The following is a 26539-nucleotide window of genomic DNA, read 5'->3' on the forward strand; positions in this document are numbered from 1 at the left end:
GGACTAGAAGACCTTCAAGGTCCCTTCCAACTCTGTAATTCTATATTCTTGAAATAATATTAATAACTTTAAGAAAAACTTGGGAGATTGGCAAGAAAAAGGCTGTGAAGCTGGGAAATGCATGCCATCTGATTTCAACACCTGATTGCAAACATAGGTTTTCAATAATTTAAATATTCCTACCCTAACCCTAACATGATGTCGGATAACCATTTGTCTGAAGTGGTGTAGGGTTTCCTGCCTAGGCAGGAAGTTGGACTAGAAGACCTCCAAGGTCCCTTCCAACTCTGTAATTCTATTCTATTCTATTCTATTCTATTGATGTTGGATAATCATATGTCTGAAGTGGTATAGGGTTTCCTGCCTAAGCAGAAGGTTGGACTAAACCTCCAAGGTCCCTTCCAACTGTTGTTCTGTTTTGTTCTGTTCTATTCTATTGATATTGGATATCCATTTGTCTGAAGTGGTGTAGGGTTTCTTGCCTAAGCAGGGTGTTGGACTAGAAGACCTCCAAGGTCCCTTCCAACTCTGTTGTTCTGTTCTGTTTTGTTCTAAATGCCCCCGGGGGAGGCAGCAGGGCAGGGGCTCCGGTGGCCGAGCGGAGTCTTCCAGCGCCTTCCACCCAGCAGCATCCCCGCGCCGCCCCGTCCCAAGCCCGGCCGCGGGGGAGAGAGAGAGAGAGAGAGAGAGAGAGAGAGAGAGAGAGAGAGAGAGAGAGGGGCGTGGCTGGCGTGGCTGAGCTAGCAAAGGGGAGAAGCGCGGAGAAAGAGCCGAGGCCCCGCACCGCCGTCCAACAGCAGATTGCAAGAGAGCCAATGCCGAGGCGGCACCGGTGGCACCAAAGCCCCGGCAGCCAATCGACGGCCTCCGCCTCCCTCCTCCGCCCCCGCTGCGGCGTCACCGGCAAACCCCCCTCGCCCGGCACGCGCGGCTTTCACTCCGGCCGCCCCCTGCTTGCTGTTTGCTTTCCAAGGTCGCGCGGGATAGGCAGCCAAGCCAGCGGGTTATTGCAGGTCGTGGGGCCGGCCGTTTAAATTCCTTGGAGAAGAGGCTGCGAAGCGCAGGCTGCAACACCAAGCATCCCTCAAGAAGCTGCGGGGAGGAAGCCGGAGAGAAAAAAAAAGGGGTGGAAAAAAAAAAAAAGCCGCGTCTCTCTCTCGCTGCTGTTCCGGCCGAACGAGCTCCAGCCGTTGCCGACCGAGGGGGGAACCTTTCGATGCCTTCGCAGTTTTTGCAAGAGGAGGTAAGCCGGCGAGGGAGCCCCCACTTCTCTCTCTCCGCCGCCCGTCCCCGGCGGAGAGGAGCGAGCTACGCAGCAGGATATCCTCGTTGCAGTCCTGGAGCCTTCCAGAAACAGAACGCGTCCCCTCTCCTCCTCCGGGGCCGATCTGACGCTATTTCATTTTAATTTAATTTAATTTATTTTGTCAAGAGAACAGGTGTAAGTAGAGACAGGATGATGAATACGGGAAAGGGATTGCGAATCAGTGGGGAGGGTAGGACAGGGACGGTAGGCACGTTGGTGCGCTTATGCACGCCCCTTATTATGCAGCATTATTATTATCCGTTTTATTCATTAAACATGAAACTCAGTCAATTGAACATTTAATAATGTGTCACAGATACCATTTACTAGTGCTAATGGTGGTTGTGGGTTGCTGCCGGCATAGGTATCAACCAAGTATTATTATGATGACTGGCTGGTTGGAAGGTTTTTGGAGTGGGGGAGGGGTTAGGCCAGCCAGTGATTTGCTTTTGGGGGGGGGGTGGAAGCTGCAAGGGGGTGGGGAGGTGGCTGCTATGAGCCACCTTGGAGGGAGGGCTGCCCTGTGACTGATGCTCTCTCTGCGTCACACTGTAGGGTTTGGGCAACCGGTTACTCTCCCTGTTTTTCCCTCACGTATGCCCTGAACAGCTTGCAAAATATATATATATATATATATATATATATATATATATATATATATATATATATATATATATATATATATATATATATATATATATATATCTATCTATCTATCTATCTATCTATCTATCTATCTATCTATCTATCTATCTATCTATCTATCTATCTATCTATCTATCTATCTATCTATCTATCTATCTATCTATCTATCTATATATATATATCAGGGAATATATATATATATTTAATATATATATATATATATATATCTCAGGGAAAAAGAAAAAGAGGGAGCAGCAACCTTGAATGTCTGCATTTCTGAAATGGCACAGCTGGGAAGCACTATGAGGGAGCCAGCCCCACACTAGCATGAGAATGGCAAAGAAAATTCCACATCTTGCAACATTAGCAAGAAGACTTCAATTGTGCTATGGCTTTTAGGGCTAAGATTTTTTTTAAAAAAACTATTAAATTAGACTAGAGTCCTATAATTAAAATAAGACCTCTGATCATTTAAATCTAAGACAGTGGTTCCCAACCTTTTTTTGGCCATGGCCCACCTAAGCATCTCTAAAATCATGATGCCTCCTCCCCCCCACATATAATTCTTACTTTACTCAAAAAGTGAACTCTACTCATGCGGAGGAAGCCTAAAAGGCCATTAACTTGGTTTAAACAAGGTTCAAATTGCCCTGTAAAAAATCAAATTGCCCACCTGTTGGGCGTGGGGCCCAAGTTGGGAACTATTGATCTAAGGCGAGCTTGAGAAGCTACGTTCTTCCTTAATGTCATTCCTATGCCAAAGAGAAGCAGGCAAGAGTAAAGTGGTGCCAATTTTGGCAACGGTGCCAACCAGCAACTATCTACCCTGCACTGAAAACAGCCAACTAACCTTTTTTTCTGTGGCTTTGGCCTAGCTCTGCTACATTTCCTGAGAAGGGAAAGCAGCCAATTCACCTGCTAGGGCTGGAGACTGTTTTGTTGCTTCAGTTGGGCCATGCCCAGCACTGGCACCAGCTTTCCTGAGCTGAAGGAGGCCTGGGGGCAAAAAAGGAACCAGTCTAAATTTTTGAACTACTGTACCCTGTAGTTACAAAGCATTACTCATCTTTTCTGAATAACAGCCCTTTGCTATCTCCTAAAAATGAACTCGGTTTCTAAAAGCACTGGGCATAATATAGTGTATTAGTTTTATATTTTTGATATGATTAAATGACTAAATCAATATTTTCTCTAAAGATTCAATTACAGTACAATAATCTCTCTTTCTCTCCCCCCCTTTCCCCCTCTCTTATCTATCCCCCCCCCAAAGTAAGACCTATTGAATTCCATGGGGCTTCCTTCCAGATCTAGGGTCTCCAAACTTGGCAACTTTAAGGCTTGTGGACTTCAATTCCCAGAATTCCTCAGCTGGTTGTGCTGACTGGAGAATTCTGGGAATTGTAGTCCACAAGTCTTACAGTTGCCAAATTTGGAGAGCCCTGCTCCAGATAAATGTGTAGAGTACTCTTTCAGACTGGCAATTTTAAGATGTGTGGACTCAACTCCCAGCCTGCTGGTTGAGGAATTCTGGGAGTTGAAGTCCCTACATCTTAAAGTTGCCAAGTTTGAAAAGCACTTGTAGTCCTGATTGATTCAAATTTAATTTCCCTTTATATCTTACATTTTCTCCAGTGTTGTTAAAACAAACTCAGCCTAAATACAAACCTTTCTAGTTTTCCACTTGCAAAGAATTCCGATTCTTGCTTTGAATGGAAATAGTTTTCACTATAATTATAACTTAAAGGTGAGAGATTAATGCTTGTTTTCATCTTCCCAGCCAGCTTGGTGCAATCTAAACATCCCTTTTCTGCTTGATAGGACCCATAGTAATTTTTGCATCTCATCTCAGTATCTAACAATAATGTGAGGAGAGACATTCTTTTTCATATTCATTCATTCAGTTTCCATAGCTGTTTCCATAGCCATTTCTCAATGACTGTAAACGGCTTATGGCAGCATTCTTCTAGGCTCAACTGTTTACAAGCATGTTAATTAATTAAGTAAAAACAACAACAGTCTTCTCAGTGCTTTGGAGTGAGGTATAAGAATAAAAATAATAATCAACACCTACTGACTTCATAGGCACATTTGTGGAGTCTGTCAGTGCTTTTTTTGACTTGATGTTTATGGAAATTCTCAATCATCCAGATCATGGTAGTCTGAAAGGTGCTTTTTCGAAAATGCAACTGGACTTGCATTCTACCTTCTAGTGTATATAATTAATTAATTATGTAAATTTATATGCCACCCATCTCACTGTCTAATGACTATATATATGCACCAAATTAGTGAAATGCATGGAACGACAAGGGAAATCTGTTACTGATTCTGCTCTTGACAATATTTCAATACTTACGTGAGGAACAAGGGGATTTCTGCTTGCAGAAATCCTGTGGAACATTGGGTATCTAGCAAGCTATGTAAGTTATAATGCAAACAATGGCCTTTAGTTAAGTATTTAACAGATCAGACATTGCCCATCCTTGTCATGCCATAGAAGCTGGAAGTATTTCATTGCTTTGTAAACAAGTGCCAACTTTTAAGAGTTTAAATCAAGAACCTAGAAAAAAGGAAGGTGTTGTTGGGGTTTGGTCAACGAAGGACTTTGTATGTAACTTTTGTTTGTTTTCTTTATTTGCCAGATTACTCCAGACTTTTCTACCATGCCTGCCTTTACTCACATTACCCAGAATGGCGTAACTCATTCGGAAAAAGTCCACCCCACTTATGAGCAGATGGGGTCAGAAAGAGAGATGTCAGATGACATTTTTGATGAGACTTATCGTGAGAAAGAGGGTCCTAAGCCTGCAAAAAGATACGTCTGGAGGAATATTATTCTCATGTTGCTTCTCCATCTAACTGCTCTGTATGCCATCTGGTTCATACCTTCTGCAAAGCTACTCACTTTGGCATGGGGTAAGCTAAAACTACCCTCATTTACCTTGGAAGAGTCATAAAATCATAGGATCTAAGGAACCTTGGAAGTCTTCTAGTCCACCACCCCAGCCCAAGTTAGGAGTTTGGACAAATAGTTGCCTAAAAATGGTTATCTGGGTCAACTTGTTGTCCTTGGTACATAGTTCTGCTGTTTTCAGTTAGTTACTTTCCTCTCTTCTGACCTCTGAACATCTCCCCAATATCCAGAAGGAAGGTGGACTTTAGAAACAGGCTGTTCTAGGTAGCCATATGAATGCTCTTGAGTTCAAAAACATATCCAACTTTGTAAGAAGTATTCAGTGCTTTAGAAGGGCATTGGATTTTGATATGTACAAGAAAACCAGGCCTACTATGTAAAGAATGGGACCTTGAATGGACCATAGCATAGACCATAGAGGTGGTATTCAGCCAGTTTGGTAGTGAAAATCGCAGGTGGGCCTGCCCCCCAGCTCTATGCTGTCCTATTTAGGCACATTTTCAAGCCAAAGCACATACGCGGAAGGCCAAGTGTATGTCAGCGTTCCAGATAGCATCCAAAAGTAAATCAGAGTCCAAAGGCAAAGTATTGAAAAGATGGTTGCAGGCCTGACCACATATGCGCGGACAGGGCTCGTGCGAGCGAATCGAGCGAGTGCACGCTCACATTTACGAACTGGTAGGGAAAGTAAGTAAATACCACCCCTGACAGACTACTTTTTTCCATACTTCTTGGATATAATGTTATCAACATGTGGAGGGTCATAACCATAGTCAACAACCAAGCAGACATTCCAATGATTTGATTCATATTTCCTTCAGGATTCACTGTGAGAAATCAGGCACATCAGAATAGAATACTCAGGGATAATTCTGGGAAGTATCCAGCCATCCTCCCTAGGATAGTGAAGGTAGTTAAATGATTCACGAAATACTGGTTCCCAGCTCATAAACCATTCCTAAGTTCTTCAGATGGTGGTCGGAGACTGAAATAGAGGCGTATATGTTTGTGATTTGCCTTTTAAACAATCATTTTTGAAGACCTGCTCCCTAAAATGTCTCAGTGGAGAAGTGCTTCGTCCAGGTTTTATAAACTTGTGTTGGTTGAGCAAAAGTGTAAGAAGACAGAAAAGACTTTGCTTTTCCATGATGTTGTTCCTCTCCACTCAGAGCAGAGGTGGGTTCCTACCGGTTCGGCCGAGTAGGTAATAACTTGGCCGGACACGAGCCCGAACCGGTTCCATCCTCGGGGCCACCATCTTGATTTTCTGTTCTGCACATGTGCAGAACAATCTTCATTGAAAAAAAAAGTAATTTTAATCCCTTTTTTATGTTATACGCATGCACAGATCTTTTTAGGAGCAAATGCGCATGCACACAGAGCAAAAAATTTTGGGCGCCGGCCGAGTCGGTAGTAATGCTGGCAGAAACCCACCCCTGACTCAGAGCTTTCTACTCCATGTTTTCAGAGGGCAGTTTTTAAATGATATGATGTTGTGTGGAGGTTGTCTAAAAATGCAAGCATAGTATTTCTCACTGGTAAGATGTGCAGTCTCCCCAGAGTCTGGCATGTAGGTGGCCTGCAAATATTTGTATAAATAAATACATAACTACATAGGAAGATGGTTATCATATATGCATTTTTCATTTTGTATCTAGCAGTTTAATTTTTCATATAATCAATAGACAAACAGTAAATGTAACTAGTTAATTTATTTGAATTTTAAAAAGGGTAGCTAAGAGGGAATGTGTTGGCTCTTTGTCTAAAAGCAGAAGTGGGGTGGGGTGGGGTATAAGGGACTCCTGATGAAAGCCAGTCCAGATGGAAGAGGTAAAACCCACTTGAAATGCAGTTGAAGAAAAACTTCAAGGGCTTTTTGAGTCCTCCCCCCCACTTTTTCATTTTGTCCCCTGAAGATCAAAGTACAGGGAGAGTGACGGGGGTGCATCAGATAGGAGTGAATGGCACATGAACCAGCTAAGGAAATTCCATCGAGTTAAGTGTTTGAACAATTGCACAAAAGCCAGTTCAAACTGAGAAATGGATTTACTTGAGAAGTAGAAATTAAAACAGTCATAATGGCATAGAATATCTTAATTACAACCTTCTTTGACTCCATGTAGCATTCTAAATACAGGGCTAGGTAGAAAGCCACATCTCAGCCTATCTGTTTTCACCTTTATAATTTTTTTATTACTGGCAAGAACAATTGAGCGTTCAATTAAGGCTCATTCTTTTTTTTCCCCCTTTGGCTGCTCTAAATCTGAGCTTTTTTTGACACGCATTAAAAAAAGCCAGCAGAGACCCATAGTTATAACCATGGAAAATGACCCTGTGCTTTGAATGTTTGAAACCTGAACATTTCTGATCAAAGGCAATCAAGATGGCCAGCAGCTTGGCAATCTTATTCTTGATTTGCTTCTGAGAGGCACATGGATCAAGAATCATCCCTGAGAAGTCAAAAGAAAAAAAGTGGCCAAAGCTGGCATTTTCCATTACTTGGCAAAAGTAAAGATTAAGAGAAGAAAAACTACATTGAAGAAATTGAACAAGAGAAGTGGAAGGAATTTAGGAGGAGCTGAAAGAGGAAGGTGGCTTTAGGGGTGGCTTGACAAGAAATGTGGTGGCTCAGTGGCTAAGACACTGAGCTTGTCGATCAGAAATGTCACACAGGTCAGTGGTTCGAATCCCTACCATCGCATAACAGAGTGAGCTCCCATTACTTGTCCCAGCTTCTGCCAACCTAGCAGTTCGAAAACACGTAAACAATGCAAGTAAAAAAATAGGGACCACCTTTGGGGGAAGGTAACAGTATTCCGTGGGCCTTCGGTGTTTAGTCTTGCTGGCCACATGACCATGGAGATGTCTTCGGACAGAGATGGCTCTTTGGCTTTGAAACGGAGATGAGCACCGCCCCTTAGAGTCGGGAATGACTAGCACATATTTGTGAGGGGAACCTTTACCTTTACCTGACAAGGAATAGGGGAGAAGGGGGAAGAATGGCAAATTAGACAAATCACCTGGCAGAGAAAGAAGGCAACAGCAGAGCAGGAATGGAATGCAGAGATTGGCAGGCATGGCAAGGACAGAGAGGGGACAAAGCATGCTGTGTTTTTAATGTCTGTATGGAATAGGAAGGCAGACCCATTGAGAGGAGAAAGGATGGATTGGAGGGAACGGCCCTTGCTGGCTGGAGGAAGAGGGAGATCTTCAGCAAAAGTTCTACCTGCGTATCTTTGTTTTAGTTTTTAGACCTCAACTCTTCTTCCAAACGGAGTCTTTCACTTGTTGCCTGTGCCCTGTGCAAACATACCATCTATAGACTTCTCCTGAGACTTATATACTGTTGTGGCATGCCAGTGGAGCTGGTAGCAGATTCAGACAGTGAGGAGGTTGGGGAGGAACATGAACCAGTTCTGGAGTCTGGGGAAGGCTATGATGAGGGTTCTGTGTTCGAGGCAGAGAGGGGGCCAGAACCGTATGCCAGTCATCAGCTGCTTTCAGAGGCAGACATCAGTGAGACAGACCAACAGCTGGATCCTGTTCCCAGTGTGCGCATGCACAGAGTTGCCAGACAAAGGGAATAGCTAAAGAACAAGGGTCGACTTGGGAGTAAGGCTACAGGTGGACAATGAATGGCCCCTCCCAGAGGAAATAAAAGAGGAGCGAAAGGGGAGTGGAGTTTGCAGGAGACAATTTGTTCTCTTCATTGGTTCGTGACTCTCCGAGACTCCTTGCCAAGGTTTGCAGATATCGGCCTAGCAGCTCTCCAAGCCAGATAAGGTCTGTGACTGTAAATCCTCCCTTGAAAGGCTTTGCTGGATGTGAATGAGCAGAATTCACAGTCAATTAATAAATTTTTTGCCCGGACAAGGAGTTTGCTTCATGCCCTCGGGAAGCCTCGGTCAGAACATATACATTGGCAAAATATCTGTGCTTTCTCCCCCAGTCATCCCTAAAATACTATGCCTTATCCTCTACTCCATTCTTTCCGATGACTTTATCTGGGTTTAATACTGCAATTACCATATTTCATGGTAAAAAAATAAAAGGACAAACCTGACAAAGGGGCAAATCTGAAAGAGGTTTATAAGGATAAAAAAAGTGTGTTTATAACCATTCCTACAATTCAAGAGCAAAATATAAAAGACAGTTTTTTGAAATAAAGGGCTGCCCTTTATAATAAAAGATGAATAGTCACTGGAGCTAGTACTCACAATTGAGCATCCATTATCTCTTCTTCTACTACTGCAATAGCTGACCATTTCACCACACTATACTTGATGCGAAGTACAAAGAGTTTGACTATATGAAAACATACCACAAGATCTGAAGAATATTTGAAAATCCAGTACAGATTGCTGGGAGGGAATTATGGCCAATATGCTGAGAATGGAGGCAACAATTTTCTACTGAAAAGTTGACTTCTAAGATCTAGGCAAGATTTGGGGATAATAGCCCAACCAAATGTTCCTCTTTTTATTTCCTATTTTTGTAGCATTGTTTTTTCTCTCTCTAATGAAAGCAGAAGTTGAGTTCTTACAAACGTCTATTGAAATGAACTTGATGCCACTTCCAAGTCATTTCCCTAAAAGTTGTGAGAGTGACATCTGCTTCATGTTCAGAGTGCCATATTATGTAGATTGTCATTAAATGTTTCTTCTGGGAAGATAAAAGATAATCCCAGTTGTCTTATTAAATGTTTCTTCTGAGAAGATAAAAAGATATCCCAGTGGTATAATTTCAATTTATCAGGAATGAATCTGAGAACACTCTAGGAAACTAGCTGTGGGAATATCCTATGTAATCATTACTGGAAATAATGGCAAGTGTAATGTGTTTTTCTGGAAGAGTTTTGAAAAGCAACCAGATATGACTATCATCAATTTCTGGTGTGGCTCCATATTACTCACATCCATATGCAGTCCGCCTCTGTATTTGAGAATAGTAAAATAATTAATATATTCAGGGAATCTTTTTTTTTGAAATGGGAAATCTGGCCACCTAACTATTTTGCTTTTGAGTAGCTCTCATCTACTTATTAAGGATTTTCTTGACAATGATCTTAAAGAGCCAACTGGGGCTTGAAGATAGCCTAAATTTCTACACTTTCTCTAAGCCACAGAGGCATAAATGGCCCCTTTGTTACAGGGATTTCAGCACTATGACTTGACAAATATTCTAAAATTTATAATGTTATGTGAATTTTTAAATAATAACCCACCATATGATATGTAAAACCATCTGCTTCCCTAGCCCACAATGAAGGCTTTTAAACAGCCATAGATAGTTGACCATATCACCATCTTGGTTTTGTTCTTTTTCTTGTTCTTTAGTTTTTAATTATTCACGTTATATATTATTGGTTTTGTTCTGTGTCAGTCAAGGCCTAATAAAGTAAATGAAATTAAAAATGTTTTATTTTGACACTTGTTCATGGTTTATTTTCTTTAGATTGCTTTTTCTTATGTTTTTATTTTAATACTTTGGTTATCATTTTTTTTATCATTTAAGATACTGTAAATCATTTTGAATGTCTGTTTTCCTGACCAAAAAAGGAATATGCCTTTTCTTATAAATAAAACAGGCAATGTGCTTTGTGCTGCCTGTTGAATGAACTGGACGAAACAAAGTTTATAAATCACTAGCTTTAGGATTTTTCCTTCCTAGGACTTGCAGAATGAGAACAGAAAATCATAAGGTTGGAAGAGCCTTGGAGATCTTCTAGCCCAACCCCCTGCTCAAGGCAGGAGACCTTAAATCATCCTGGTCAAATGGTTGTCCAGTTTATTTTTGAAAACTTCCAGTGATGGACTACCCATAACTCTAAGAGCCAAACTGTCCCATTGATTCATTGTTCTCAAAATCAGAAAATGTCTTCTAAGTTGGATCTCTCTTCAAGTTTCCACCCATTACTTTTTGTCCTGCCTTTTGCTGTTTCAGAGTATAAGTCAATCCCTTCTCTGTGACAGCCCATCAAGTACTGGAAGACAGTTATCATCCTCCCTAATCTTTCTCTTTAATAGACTAGATATTCTTACCTGCCTCAACTGTTCAAACCATGATTTAGCCTCCAGATCCTTAATTGACTTGGTTGTTCTTCTCTGTACACTTTCTAGGATTTCAACATCTTTTTGTGTCATGGTGACTAGAACTGGATGCAGTATTTCAAGTGTGGCCTCACTAGTGCGGTAGAAAATGATACCATCATTTCTCACGATCTTGATGCTATCCTTCTGTTAATGCCAGTAGGACATTTAGATCTTTCTCACAGTTACTACTATTGAGCCTGGTACCACCTATTCTATACCAATGCATTTGGTTTTTCAAGCTTAAGTGCATGGTTTTCAATTGTCTCACAATTGAACTGCGTCTTGTTAAACCAGTTTGTTTTATTTGTATGGATATGGCTCAGTGGCTAAGACACTGAGCTTGTCGATCAGAAAGGTTGGCAGTTTAAATCCCTACTGCTGCGTAATGGAGTGAGCTCCCGTAACTTCTGCTAACCTAGCAGCTTGAAAGCATGTAAAATGCAAGTAGAAAAATAGGAACCACCTTTGGTAGGAAGGTAACAGGGTTTTGTACACCTTCGATGTTTAGTCATGCCAGCCACATGACCATGGAGATGTCTTCAGACAGCGCTGGCTCTTCGGCTTTAAAACGAACATGAGCACCGCCCCCTAGAGTCAGGAACGATTAGCACATATGTGCGAGGGGAACCTTCACCTTTTTTATTCTGAGAACTGCTGATGATTCCTTCTTTTCCAGATTTATTTGTTCTACACAACTGTTTTTTGTGGGATAGGTTGGAATGAAGTGTTGCAAAAACTTACCAATAATAGAGGTTTTCAGTTTGTTGTTTGGCAACAGGAAGTTTTGGAATTTTTTGCTTTTAAAATCCAACGTTATTTAATTCAGCATTCAGATGTAATTAGAAAGATAGCTAATTAAGCATTTCTTTATACATTAATTTGCATGTTTCAATATTTACTGAATGAATCCCGTGAGCCTGGAAAAATTTGTAACCTTGGGACGTTGTGCGGGAAAGGAACACAGGAGTTGTTGCCGATTATAATATTGCCTGATTTTCTTTTTTTTCTTTGCAAATTCTTTTTGCTTATTTTCAAACCAGTGGCGTTAATGTAAGGTTCAGGCTCATAAAAAATAGTTGCAGCTGAAATCCAGTGCTCAGACTTGGCATGTCCATTTGCTCAATGGTTCCCCAAAGTAGTAATGTCAAATGAAGGCTTTCTTGATTGACATCTGCCCCTTGTTTGGGTAGCAAGATGGGGATTATCTAGAATTCTATTCCCAGTGTTTCCTATTTATGAATCACTAGCCGATAACCCTGCATTGCCTGGGTATTTATTTATAGGAGGAAAATGTCCGAACCAAACGTAATTTCTAATGTTTGATTTTCCCCCTTACCAGATGGAGCCCCTTGTGGAGTACTGTGGAGACATTACCATGGCAACTCCACTGTGGCAGTACAGTAGAAGCCATTTAAGGCACAACAGGATGTATCTTAGCAGAACACACACCCTAAGGGGTATTAGGGGTGTCTTACCCCCACAGTATTTTTTCCAGAGAGTAAGTCATTCGTGTGTACCAAGTTTGGTTGAAATTGCTGGAGACATTCCAGAGTTATTCTGGAACACACACACACACACACAAAAAGAAAGATAACCACTCAGTTTCTTCAGAATGTTCAAAGACCCCTTACACAAGCCTTGAATGGTGCTCCCCTCTTTCCAAGTGATTATGAGTAGAGGAGATCTGTGATGTGTGAAAGAAGACTTTGTCCCAGTCCCTCAGCTCCCTCAAGGTAGTTGAGATAAGGTGGCATCAATTTAAGTTTGCAGTATTCATTTGAAAGAAAGGCATCTTAGCCTTTGCTGGTTTACTCCAAATGTTTTCAGCCCAAGCCTAGTGAGTAAAGAGATGCAGTTAAAATTGTCAGGATACAGATGTTTCTAACTCTCTTTCTGCTGAGTTGAGTAGATAGATTGCCTTGTGAGTCACAAACAAACAAACAAAACTCCAAAAGCCTTGATTTATGCAAGAATAAAATCTGAACCCTCTTAAGGAATTACTAGGCATGAAGTTTTGTAATTTTGTCTTTGGCATGAGTACTTACTTTGCATGAATTAGCATGATAATATAATGAAAAGTGGTTTGGAGTGGGATAATTAATCATTTGTGATATCAAAGCAACACTCTGTCATGTAGCTCATGATAGCCATACAGTTCAGACTCTTAGAGTTCCATAGATAATGGACTTATTTCTGAGCATCTGTGATAGAAGACATCGAATTCCTACACAAGGAATAGGAAATATAAAAATCTTGTATGATTTTGTAATGATAGTGACTCTAAAAAGAACGTAGACAACTGTGCACTAGAGGGGATAGTTTCCAAGTTGCATTGTTAGTTAGCTGAACAGAAATCTTTCTTCCATCTGAAGTATATCTTTTTTAAATCAAGGTTTTTTAAATTGGGTCTCTTTGGAGTGATGAAAGCTATACCTGAGTTTTACTATCAGATATATCAGGGGTGAAATCAATTTACCTTCGCTACCGGTTCGCAAATATGAGCTTGCTTCACTTGCACGCGCCACCTCCACGCATATGCAGGACCTTCCGCGCATGCGCTGGGCATAAAATACAGGATGTGATGACGTCCAGGTGGGTGGGCGGAGTCTCCCGCCGCCACCACTATTGGTTCGGCCGAACCAGATAGAACCGGCTGAATTGCACCACTGGGTTATATCCTTTTGACAGTTTCCCCCCTCCCCTTTATCTTCTACAGCTCTTCTGTGCTTCATTTTGGGTGGTCTTGGAGTTACAGCTGGAGCACATCGACTTTGGAGTCACCGGTCTTACAAAGCCACTGTACCTCTTCGAATATTCTTGGCCATAATCAACTCCATGGCTTTTCAGGTAAGAAGCATGACTCTGGAATTCCATTGTAGAACTTGTCATCTCATGCAGAATATGAAAACTTCCTCCTGTATTGTTATAAACAAGTTTCCAGTTTGCGTTTTGCTCACTCAGTTTTTCATTAATTTAGGCTTAGAGCTAGCTATAAACTAGCATTTACATTCCATTAAAATTCATGTCAATCTTCAAAACATTTTGACTGAATGTGTGAACATGGCTGTCGAAGACTACCAGCCACTGCTGCCTCAAATGTCACCAACTATCAGGTAGCCAACATCATCCTGCGACTTGATCAAATGGAAATTATTACTTATTGATTTCTATGTCGCCCATCTCACTATATAGCGGCTTTGGGCAGCTTCCAATACAACAAAAGTTCAAAAACAATTAAAATAGAATAAAAAGTTAAAAATTAAAACGAGATACTTTCTGCTTACCCTAGTGCAGGGGTGTTAAAGTCAAAGCGTCCATGGAGTGCTTCGATCTGGCCCGCGGGGCCGCCATGGAAACAGCAAAGGACTGGCCTGCGGTGGCTCATGACAGTGAAAATGGAGCTTGCGTTGGCTGCAGGCAGCCCTCGTAAGCTCCATTTTCGCTGGCAGAAAGTTGCAAGAGGCCATCGCAGCCGAAAATGGAGCTCGGGAGCTTATTTTCACTGGCAAAGTGCTCAGGCCACCACAGGCACCCCTGACACGAGTGACATGGAGCTAGCCACGCCTACCCTGACCCTCCAAAAGTCAAAGACAACCTTGAGGCAGCCTGATGAGTTTGACAACCCTGCCCTAGAGTAAAGAATTAATAAAAATATTAATATTTTAAATTAATATTAGTATTTTATAATATACTAATATATATTAGTATAAAATATAGTACAATATTTTTGGAGTATAAGACGCACCCTTTTCCCTCAAAAAAGAGGCTGAAAATCTGGGTGCGTCTTATACACTGAATACAGCATTTTTTGCCTCCCGAAACCGCGCCACCTTCACCAAAATGGCCGTGCATAGCCTTTAGGAGCGTTGCAGAGAGCTCCTGGGGGATGGGGAAAGCAGAAATGAGTGAAAAACAGGCTGTTTTTTGTTTGTTTTTGCCACTCCCCAAGAGCACTCTACAAGCCTCCTAAAGGCTACGCATGCCCTTTTTGGGAGAAGAAAAGATGGCCCGTTTTCGCGAAAAGTGGGCTATTTTTGGGAGGTCTGCAGAGTGCAAAAACTTTTTAAAAAAAATTTCCTCTTCAAAATCTTGGTGCGACTTATACTCCAAAAAATATGGTATATAAATAGTATTATTTTAATTAATAATCATATTATTAATATTTTCCCTCTTCCCTATTCTTTAGGGATAGGCAGGGAGTAAATCTTGAGAACTTTCCACTTTTAAACCTTGTTCAAATTATTCTCCTGCTTTGTCTAGAATGATATTTATGAGTGGTCCAGAGACCACCGTGTGCACCACAAATTCTCTGAGACGGATGCAGATCCCCACAATGCAAAAAGGGGCTTTTTCTTTGCTCATATTGGCTGGTTGTTGGTCCGCAAACACCCAGATGTCATCGAAAAAGGAAAGAAGCTGGACTTGTCTGACCTGAAAGCTGACAAGATTGTGATGTTCCAGAGGAGGTGAGCAAGGGGTTATTGCAGGCAGAGGAAACGAAAAGGATGTGGGAAAAGCGCTTTGCAGGGACTGAATTATAATGTCAGCTGAATTCTTTTTCATTCATCTGCTGCAATTTCTGTCTGCTGTTGAATTGGTAATTGAGCACAAATCTTTATTGCTTGGCTAGAGACTAAAATGCCTTGGCCATTATAATTCTGCTGTCGAATTATTCTTTTTATTTGCTGCATATTATGATCCATTTCCTACAGTATATCAGTAAATACATCAAGATCGTTTATCAGTTTAGAAAGTGATCAACCAAAATCGAACCTATAATTTCCAGAATGTTCAACAATGATCACGACAGCGTTCAATTCCGTGAATCAAAAGGCAGCGTTTCAGATTTTTTTTACAGTCACAATTTTAAACTTGAACGTTGACTGCTTTTGAATGAAACTCAACAGTCTCAAAGAGGAAAGCTGTGTTACTGCACGGTACAAAAACAAAAAAAGAGACCTGACAGCATGAAAGTTCATGCCTTTTAATAAAATTTGTCAAATGGAAAAGGTGCTACTAGATCCGTAATGGCGCACGCATAGCCCTCTCTGTGGGCACGCAAGCAGTTGCCAGCTGCTCTTCTGATTTCTGGCGCATGGTTTTCAACTGGTCTTCGCAGGTGCTGGAGTGCTGGAAAACGCCCTGGACATGGCCCAAAGAATGGCCAATAAACCGGGCTGTTTTTAGGGCTGTTTTCAGGCCGGTTTTTGCTAGAAAACGGACCCAAAACTAGCCTAAAAATGGCCCGAAAATGGCCCCCAAAATGGCCATGTGCGCTAGCCAACTGGTCTTCAAGTTTCTGGTGCTCTGATGCGGGCACATGCACACACGTTCTGGTTTGGGCACTTGGTGCCAAAAAGGTTCGCCATCTCTAGTACTAGATGCTGTTTTTTTTGCCATCCAGAGCAGTATCACAAGTAATTTCTTAACTGAAAATGTAGAAATCAAGAGTGACTGCTGTGATTTCCATGCTGCTTCATAGCTTGGTATATTAATGCATTATTTTTCCTTCTCAGATATTACAAGACCTCAGTGGTGCTAATGTGCTTCGCGCTCCCTTCCTTTGTTCCTTGGTATTTTTGGGGAGAAAGCTTTCTCATCAGCTACCTGTTGACTATTCTCCGCTACACGTCAACCCTCAATGCCAGTTGGTTGGTGAACAGCATGGCACACATGTATGGCAATCGGCCATACGATCGTCACATCAACCCCAGGGAAAATCACTTCGTGGTCTTTGGAGCTTTGGGTATGTAAAGAAACCTGCCGGGCGCCATGAGTTGCGGGTAGATTGTGTGCTTCAGCTCTGCTTTTCATTCATTCTCCATCATTCTCCATTTGAGCTCCTAATGAAGTTCAAAGCCATTCTAGAAGTGATAGAAAACATCTAATCTTTCCTTCCTCTGCTTGCTTGAACAGTTCATCCCCCCTTCATATATGGCAGGTTTTTTTTTTTTTTTTTTTTTACTAAGGAAGATATTTTATTCTTTAGTTGTCATTCTTGAATTGCTATTGCTTAACCAGGGCCATTCTGTGGCAGTACCAACCCACTCACTAGCCTGAGCTGTGGGAGCTGCAGACCAGTCTTCAGTGGCAATCTGTGAACTCCAGTCCTCAGTGGGGTTGGGCTGAATTGGGACAGAAGGCACTTGTATCCCTTCAGACCAATCAGACACCTCCGGTTGTGGGGGTGCAGTGAATTCAGGGGCAGGTGCTGTCCATCCACCCTGGAACTCCTCCTTAGTAACTGCTTTCTCAGCTGCAGCCTGCTCTTCTTTTTCAATCCCTCCAGGGTCTCGGTAGAAATAGAGCTATCAGGCATAACTTCCCGTGGATGCTCACGGGAAATGGCGCCATGCATTCATAGGACTTCTGGAGCCAACACCCACCACATCAGACCAACTGAGTTCCCTTGTTGTTGCAGGGAATAGCAATATCCACATAACGTAGGGGGGAATCTGTATTGCACAAAGCAAAGGTGGGAATATTTACATAAGATGCTTCAACACCGTGGCAGGTTTTTAAAAGACCCTCCATTATGGGACAAGGGCTTTCCCCACCACCTGCAGAGCCTTTTTCCAAAGGAACCAAGAGAAAGATTATGTTAATTTTACATCTGGTTCACTGAACTGGTAGTTGCAAGGACTGGCAGGCCCTCCCGCCCCTCCCAAGAGTCTCCATGCGGCCCATTTTGGATGCAATCCAATCCCCCCTCCCCCCCGATTGGAAATACAGATCTGAATCCTGCCAGCGGATGATATAATGTTCAAGTCCTGTTTTAGTAGGAAGGATTGGAGATTATTGGAGAAGATGAGCTTGTTCTGCTTACAGCCTTTTCAAGTCCTTCCTGTTCAGCATTTCGCTTAGGCCGAGGGACTTCATATCCGTGCAATAGGCAGGTTGGCTTTTGTGGTGAAATGAGTGGCTTAAGCTGCTTAAGTCTGTTTCAGCAAGAAACAAGAAAAATGGGTCCAGTTCAGGGTGAGGTTGTTTTAAGAGCTAAAAGGAGAGTCTCAAAAAGCTTATCTAGCTTTAAGATACTTGTTTTGTCCCTCCGCCCCAAAATACAATATTGGACAGATATTTTTTTTCCCTCAAGTGTTGGGAAGAACAGGGATGGTAACACAACAAGAGCTCTTCTCCTCCCTCTCCTCCCCTTCGAAAATTCCCTTCTGATGTGCTTCAATTGGCCTTCAAGCAGTCTTTAGTGTCACAACGATCCTTGGGTGTTGTGAGATGTTTTTCAAATAAGGTAGACATAGCAATACCACTTAGACTTACATACTGCTTCACAATGCTTTACAGCCCTTCTCTAAGCGGTTTACAGCCTCAGCATATTGCCCCCAATGATCTGAGTCCTCATTTTACCCACCTTGGAAGGATGGAAGTCAACCTTGAACCTGGTGGGATTCGAACTGCCAAATTGCAGGCAGTTGGCAGTCAGCAGAAGTAGCCTGCAGTACTGCACTCTAACTACTGTGCCACTGCAGCTCTTCAAGAGATCTTCTCCAACTAAACCCGTTGACTCCTAACTCAATAGCACTGACTCTGAGACTATAGAGTAGCTAGTTTCTCACTGGTGTTAACTCCTGAAATGTCTCTCTTTTTGGTTCTGTGGGAATGGCAATCCCTTTTCTCGTATCGAGAGGCCATCTCCATGACCACTATCATTCCATATCATGTCAGGCTCTTCGGAGTGGAGGTTTCATTGTTCCCTTGGAACAGTAAACAAAGCCTCCATTCTCATTGCAAAAACAATAATGCCTAGTCAAAATGAAGGATGGAAGGCTGAGTCAACCTTGAGCCATTGAGAATCAAACTGCTGGTAGTCAGCAGAAGTAGCCTGCAGTACCGCATTCCAACCACTGCGCCACCACAACATAGCTCCTTTTTTCTCAGCGTCATCCTGGCCCAGCAACCATAGGGGGAATTTGGTTGTAAAACATAGATTTCATATCAACATTTTGTTGTGAACATATAAATCTGGCAATGGAAATCTTGCTTTCGGTGAGGGCAGGACAAAAAGTAATGGGTGGGAGGTTGTTAAAGAGAGATCCAATCTAGAAATAAGGAGAAATTTTCCGACAGAACAATTAACCAGCTTGCCTCCTGGAGTTGTGGTTGCTGAATCACTGGAGCTTTCAAGAATAGACCAGACCAACCATTTGAGCAGAATCGTATAAGGTCTTCTGCCTTGAGCAGAGATGGACTATGCAACATCTGAGGTCCCTTCCGGCCCTAAGATTCTATGTTCTAATCATAATTCCAATAGTAAATCACCACCAGGGTGGATTTGATTTAAATCACGTTGATTTAAATCACTAACAAAAAGGCTTGATTTAAATCAACTCGATTTAAATCATAATTTTTAAAGAGCAACTCTCATCTCTGTCCCACGGCAGCTCCTCCTCTGACCCGCTGTTAACACACTGACAGTCCCATTCACTTTAATGGGACGGCTGGTTATCAATGTATCTTAAATAGAAAACTACCTCTAGATAGATTTTTATTCCAAAAGCATTTGATTAAAATACATATGATAAAAAAAATCTGATTTAAATTTTAAAAAAATCGGACCTTTTTATTTATTTTTTTAAAATCCTGATCACCACTTAAAACTCACTGAAAAGGAATCATGTTTAACCCAGTTAGTGCTGTAGTGGTATGGATAAAAAGATGAGCTTAAAGATGAGTTTAAATCTGTGCTGATGCTTAGTTAATTAAAGTCAGTTAAAGTTAATGGTGGCAGGAAGGCAACAATAGATGCAACCACTGTTGCAAATCTCAGGAAAGCCTAAGATGGTGATAAGGAAATAAAAAAACTTTGTGTTCCCATCCCAACACTGCCCTCTCTTTGTGGTTCTGCCTTGGGTTGGCTTCCTTCCGGGGAAAACAAGGGACATATTTCCTGATTGCAATACTCTCTCTCTGCTCAGAGGTGTAAGCTTTTCACATGAACCACCATCTTTCTTGCCCAACCAGGATTTTTGGATGAGTTGGTACTGTGCAGGGGTGGGCTTCAAAATTTTCAGCAACGGGTTCTCTGCCTGTTGCTGGGTAGGGGTGGCCATTGTGGCCTCCTAGTCGGCCTCCTGCACCACCGGGGGGGGGGGGATTTTCACCTCCCCCAAGCTCTGAAGGGCAAAAACTTCCTCCCCCAGGCTCTGGAGGCCTTCCGGGATGCCCGTTTTTCCCCCTCCCCGAGCCTCCACGAACACCTTGCACTTAACCTTGTTTCCAAAATGGGCTGCGTGGAGACTTCTAGGAGGGTGTGGGTGGGCGGAGCCAGCCAGAGATGGGATTTGGAGGTTCACTGAATGTTAGCTATGCACCCCACCCCTTGTACTGTGGTTGTTATCATCTTTTGTTTCTCTTCTCTTTTAAATGGTTTATGATGTTACTCCCCCCTGGTTTTAGCAGCATTTTATAATGAAGAGGGGCTAGTAAATGTTGTGGGTAAATATAAAATAAAGGACTACAATGCAGGAATCTGTAATATTGTCCAGTTTCAGGTAAATGAATTTCCTGTGTCACAAGAATGGGAACGCTGAGCAGAGTTAGCTACTTCCCAAAGGCTACTCCTAGGGAAAGGAGGGGAAAATGGGCTTCGTTTCTTACAATTTTCTTCTTGTTTTGCTCTCTCTTTAGGGGAAGGCTTCCATAATTATCATCATACTTTCCCCTTCGATTACTCAACGAGTGAATATGGCTGGCGGTGGAATTTCACTACTGGTTTCATTGATCTTATGTGCTTCCTTGGCTTGGCCAGTAACTGCAAGAAAGTAGCCAAAGGGACCGTCTTGGCTCGAAAAATTCGGACTGGTGATGGAAGCCACAAGACTGGCTGAAAACTGGTTTCCCTGATCTTTCTTTTCTCCTTTCTCCAACAACCTAGTCATATATTTGATCTGTTTACTAGCTATTAGGACTGTGCAAAGCATGAAACCGGGGAGGGGGCTTAGCAAAGTGCATTGGCACAAGTGAAACATTAAAGCAGCTGTGTCCTCTGAAAGGCCAGGTGTTTTGAAGGCTTTTTCCTGGTTCTCTGCTCAGGTGTGTGCATACACAGCTGCTTTGCTTGGCTGATAGTCGAATGAGATGGGCTTTCTGTGCATACATTAGATGTGAACAGTCAGGGTTGCCCCTCAGAACAGCCAAACTAAGCTGTCTGGATATTGCAGCTGCTTCATGCTTTGAGGGTGAATAATTCACTCGTTTTACAAAGCCCCCCTTTTCAAATGCTTTGCACAGCCACATAACTTACCAAGCAATGTGTTCAGGATGCTTAAATGGGTGACTAACTCATTCCAGTATTGTCTTTTGAAACAATATATTCAAGGCATATGGCAAAACCTTCCTCCCCCACCCACCCCTGACCTTGGAGGCTGCTTTTCCATGTCCTTTTCCACTCCTCTGCAAAAGTTTCTTTCTCTCTTCTCTGTTTTCTGTCTCTCTCCTTAGCAGCTGATAAAACACCCCAATCCATGTGTTCTTGGTTGGAAGAAGATTTTAGGAGGATTGAAAGGACAGACTGGTACCAAAGTAGAAACTTCCTTTCTTAGAATGAGTTAACAACTCAACGATTGGCTTATAAGTCATTTCCCTTCTCCTTACCTCTGGTGCTGTTGAAGCTCTCTTCTTTTTCTGGTAGGAAATTAGAAGTTGGACTTCTACGTAGCAGTTCTGAAAAAAAAAACTATTAGAAATTGAGAAAATGTGTATAGTGAATGGGAAGACAGAAGACAAGATCATTTTACACGGGACACACAGACGTAATTTTACAGATCTGTCCCGTAGAAGTGGTTGATATTTTTAGTTGGTGCTAGGTAATTGGAGCTCCCTTCCTCCAGTCCTCCTGTCATTGCTGCTTGTCCTTATGAAGACTTGTCTGCAGGATTCTGAGATGGCAAGATGGGAATGTCATGTAAGGATGCTGATCACTCTATAGCAGTGAAGTTAAGAACATGGTTAAGAACATGCTCAAAGATTTAAAAAAAAATGTATGCACTAAAGGGTTTTTTTCGTAGCTGAAGCTTTTTTATGTGCAAAAGAATGACTTGTATGTTGCATGCTTGCTGATATATGTAGTAGTAGATCATTTCTGTTCTCAAGTGATTTATTCAGTTTAGCATCAAGTGATTCAGCTAATTTATTTCTCAATTCCTGGACCATTTTCTGAACCAAATCTGCTGTAATTCTTTTCCCTCTAGGTAGCTCTAGCAATCCTCCCCTCCCTTCCATTCTCACCACTTTTCTGGTTGTCATTATAATATTATAATCCAAAAAGGAAAGTGTCTTAAACAAGGGGAAAAGAAAAGGCAAGCTTCCCCTTTTCTTTCTCTTTTCTCTTCCTGTGCCTTTAATATTTTTATCTCTAATGGCACTCCATAGTTACAGTCAGCATCACAATCAATATCATCATAGTTACAATCAACATCACAGTCTGGCTCATATTACCATTATCTTTTGTTTTGTAAAATCCGCCAATTGTCTGCACTCGTTAATAATAAAAAAAAAACATTCCCATGAAGGTCTGGTTCATTTGTCTAATTTAATTCCAATTTGTTCAAAAGCATTTTCACAAAAAAAAATATTTCAAAATAAATGTCCCTTTTATCTGTTTTAAACTTTCTTACGTTGACTCCTTATTAAGCTTTTTACCCCCAAAATAAGTTCTTTAAAAAAAAATCTTCTTCATTCCTTTGTAATCTGGAAAGAATTGTAACTCACCAAGTGGAATCTTATCCTGCTACTTAGAAAATCTCTCTTTCGCTCTAAATTAATTACCGTATATCTCAAAGTGGTTAAGAAACGAGATATTGTACAGTTGACTATAGTTATGGTTGTGGTTGAAATCCCTCATGATCCAACCACAAAAACCTCAGTTCCTGTAGTCTACTCAAAAGGAGAAGCTGTCAAGAGTGCAAGCCCAGGATCTCACAATATCCAGAAATACTGTGTCTTCTGATCTCTATTGATCTGGTTGCAGATTTTTGCTGCATTGCTATCCCCAGTCCTTCAGGGACATCTACTTCACTATAAATCCTCACCAGAATCTTCTATTATGGTTTTTGGGGGGGGAAATGGATGAAAGACTTGTAAAGATGAAAGAGGTGATTACAGAAATTAACAAAATGAAAAACTACAGAAGAAATATTTGGAAAGACAAATAAACTAGCTCTATTGGAATTGAGAGACAAGGAATTTTATCTGAGATTTAAAGCAATCCCAGAGGATGATGATGAAGCTGAAGAAAAGATTATCAAAGCCTTGGGAATTTTTTTGGATTGAGAAGAAGAGGATACTGATGAAATATATAAATTTGTAAGAACAAGAGATGTTCCACTTTGTCCTGGTGTTTTGGTGCACTTTGTCAGGAAGAAAACATGGGATCAAGTTCTACAGCAACATTTTAATACAAGATTGAAGATAAATAATAAATCCTATTTCAATTTTGCATAGGACAAAAAATGTATTGATTGAGATTAAAGCAGAAAAAGCAGAAAGAGAGAACAAACGGAATGTTTTTTACTTTCAAACAGCAGAGGTTATGACTAAACATAGTCCAAAAGGTGAGGAAATTTCTAGAAAAATTCAAATAGGAATCAGAGGACAGTCAAATATAGATACCAGAGAAGACTACACAGAAACCTCATCAGAAGGTTGAGACAATGGGAAACTGATAGGGATGATACTGGACCAAGTGTTACAAATATTGATTTTTTTAAAAAACTTTCAGCTTCATTATGGATAACTTGCAATAGTAGAAGCAATAGTGGAGGTTTGTAAAAAGAAAAAATGTTTTTTAAAAATAATTAATATAAAGGTATTAATTTAAAAATAGGTTTGGGATTCAGGTAAAGTTTTATTAGAGATTATTTTATTTTAGACAACACAATGAATTTAAGGAGAAATGAAAACAAACTACTGTTTCCCTGGAAATAAGACAGGGTCTTATTTTCTTTTGACCCCCGAAACAAGCGCTTGGTCTTATTTTTGGGGAGGTCTTATTTTTAGGTGCAGGCGACGGCGAGCATGGTCACCTCATGGCTGCTGCTGTGTTGTAATATTTTCAGGGAGGGCTTATTTTAGCGCATGCACTCAAAAGTCCGATTGCTTTATTATCTGGGGAGGTCTTACTTTCAGAGAAACAGGGTATTTTGAATGACATAGAAAAGAGGAACTAAAGAAATCTCCAGAGAAGTTGTTTCTCAATAAGTCAAACTATTACAATGACAATTACTTATGTTAAAAAGTAAGAAAAATGGGGGGGGGGGGGGAAATGAGTTATGTAAGGCAAAAAATTGAGTTGGCAAACCATGGAAGTGGCTCGCATATAAAATACAAAAAGAGAAAATAAAAAGTTATTCAAATACATGAGGGAAAATACTGTATTAATGGGCAATGCGGCTGTACAAAAATCATTCCATTAATATGACTCCAATTTATATAAAAGAAGTGACATCTTACTGGAAAAAATAAATGAATACCTAAAGAAACAATTTACCAAGCATTACAAAGGAACGGAGGCAAATACGTTTCTGAAGCTAATAAAAAGATTAAACTAGGAAAGGTCCCTGTACCAGATGGATTATAAATGTTTTGAGAATGACTTTATAAAACATGAACTTACAGGGAAGAAAGATGCCAGAGAGCTGGAAAGAGCAATAAAACACTAATACATAAAGAAGGGCAAGATTTGACTTTAACAGGAATCTATACATCAAAATCATTATTGAATAATGGCAGCAAGTTATTCGTAACTATTTTAGCTGAGAGACAAAATAATTTTGACAGGATTTATTCATGAGGATCAATGTAGGTCTTTACCAGGGGTGGGCTGCTGGAGGTTCATGGGGGTTCGGCACTTACTTCGCATCCAAAACCGGCCACGTGGAGATTCCTGGGAGGGGAGGGGTGGGCGGGGCCAGTAGGTGGGATTTGGAGGTTCTCCAAACCCACCATAATATTAGCTATGGGTTCTCCCGAACCCGTAGCAGCCCACCCCTGCATGTACTATATAGAAGTCAGACAAGAGAGCAGGAAGGGATAAGGTATCACCATTCCCTATTGCTCATACTTCCTCAAAATATTTGGCTGATTTGGAACTAAGATGAATATTTTGCCTAAATTGAAAGTTAGGGTACATATACTATAATAAGCAATTTGCTAAAGCTTGGTTGTACTTCCTTACGCACTTCAGCAACACAAGGAAATAATTAAAAGTAGACTTCATTCTTCTGGTACTTGCAAAACTAGAATCTCAGTCACTCTTGACTGAAAATGTTCCCTTTATACCTTTAAAGAACGGTATGTACAGACACTATAAATAATAGTTCTGATGATGGGGAATTGTGGGTTCTACAAGTATTTATTGAACTTATACCTGTAATTACTGTATATCTACAAAAATGAACACAACTATTAAGGTTCTCAGAGAGCAGGATATTCTCACCAGGCTGACATGACTTCCTGAACCATCTTAGCTCTTGGTTCCTTCTCCTAATTAATAAAAGTCAAGGCTTTTCAGTTGAGGAAAGGGAAACAATGTACTTGGGAACATTTTGCCCCGAAGTAAAGGGTGGAGCAAAAACTTTGTAAACTAGTTATGCAGACTTGAAAATGAGAAAGAGTTAGTGAGAATTCCCTCTTTTTTTTAACAGCAAAGCAACAGAAAAGAGGACAACGGGGACGAAGGAAAGCAGTGATTATACATAACAGTGTTTCTCAAGCTTGTTGGGAATTCTTGGAGTAGAAGTCCACACATCTTAAAATGTTCAAAAGGTTGAGAATGCTGACATATAGCAAAGATTCTAAATTAAATCAGTGAAGTCTCCCACTTAGCTAACTAAATGCTCTGGGCTTTATGAATCTTGGTTTAGGGGTTTATACTAAATTTAAAGGTGATGATTTGGTTAGATCAGGGGTGTCAAACTTGTGTTGTCAAGGCATCGTCAGTGACGCATCACAACCTTTTCCCTCTTTGCTAAACCGGACATGTACGTAGCCAGGGCGTGATACATCTGGCCCATAGGCTGTGAGTTTGACAGCCCTGGGTGAGATGCTGTTAGACAAGCAGAGGCACAGACTATGTTTCTGACATTTTTAGGAACCTGAGATCAGTAAAAGTAATCTTCTCAGAGGGGATATTTTCTTTTGCAGCAGCCTTCACTTTTCATGTCAATGGCATAATGGACAAAGAGGTTCCCAAAGGTTCATCTGATGGCACATGGTGAATTTGCCATAAGATGTTTGCAATTAAACAGGCCTGGTAATGAACAACTTTGTCTTCCTAAGTTTTGGACAACTATTTGGATGTGCCTTATAGGTTTGGGTTGATACTTTTCATGCATAGGCGTACTGAATTAGTTGCAATTTTTTATTTTCATCTATGTAAATTATTTCTGAAGTATCTTTCAAAAAATATGTATGGGGATTATTCGTCTGCATTCAGTTGCGCATAAAAACTAGCCTAATTGCAAAAACAGCTCTTATAAGAGCCGTGGTGACGCAGTGGTTAGAGTGCAATACTGCAGGCTATTTCTGCTGACTGCTGGCTGCCTGCAATTTGGCAGTTCAAATCTC

General features: G+C 41.1%; 1 protein-coding gene and 1 pseudogene across 1 annotated transcript; one reads left to right on the forward strand and one right to left on the reverse strand.

Moving 5' to 3' along the window:
* Positions 1 to 962: 962 nt before the first annotated feature.
* Positions 963 to 22484, forward strand: SCD (stearoyl-CoA desaturase). Its single transcript, XM_087702110.1, has 6 exons — positions 963 to 1243; positions 4594 to 4867; positions 13674 to 13804; positions 15218 to 15423; positions 16474 to 16703; positions 20603 to 22484. The coding sequence occupies exons 1-6, from the start codon at positions 1217 to 1219 to the stop codon at positions 20800 to 20802; spliced, it is 1068 nt and encodes a 355-aa protein (XP_087558236.1). The 5' UTR covers positions 963 to 1216; the 3' UTR covers positions 20803 to 22484.
* On the reverse strand, positions 16936 to 17491 carry LOC106551033 (small ribosomal subunit protein uS2 pseudogene; annotated as a pseudogene).
* Positions 22485 to 26539: the final 4055 nt, after the last annotated feature.

The sequence above is a fragment of the Thamnophis sirtalis genome, unplaced genomic scaffold (assembly GCF_051295495.1).
Source record: "Thamnophis sirtalis isolate CommonGarterSnake01/CBP01778 unplaced genomic scaffold, rThaSir2_p1.2 scaffold_15, whole genome shotgun sequence".
NCBI classification, from domain to species: Eukaryota; Metazoa; Chordata; class Lepidosauria; order Squamata; family Natricidae; genus Thamnophis; species Thamnophis sirtalis.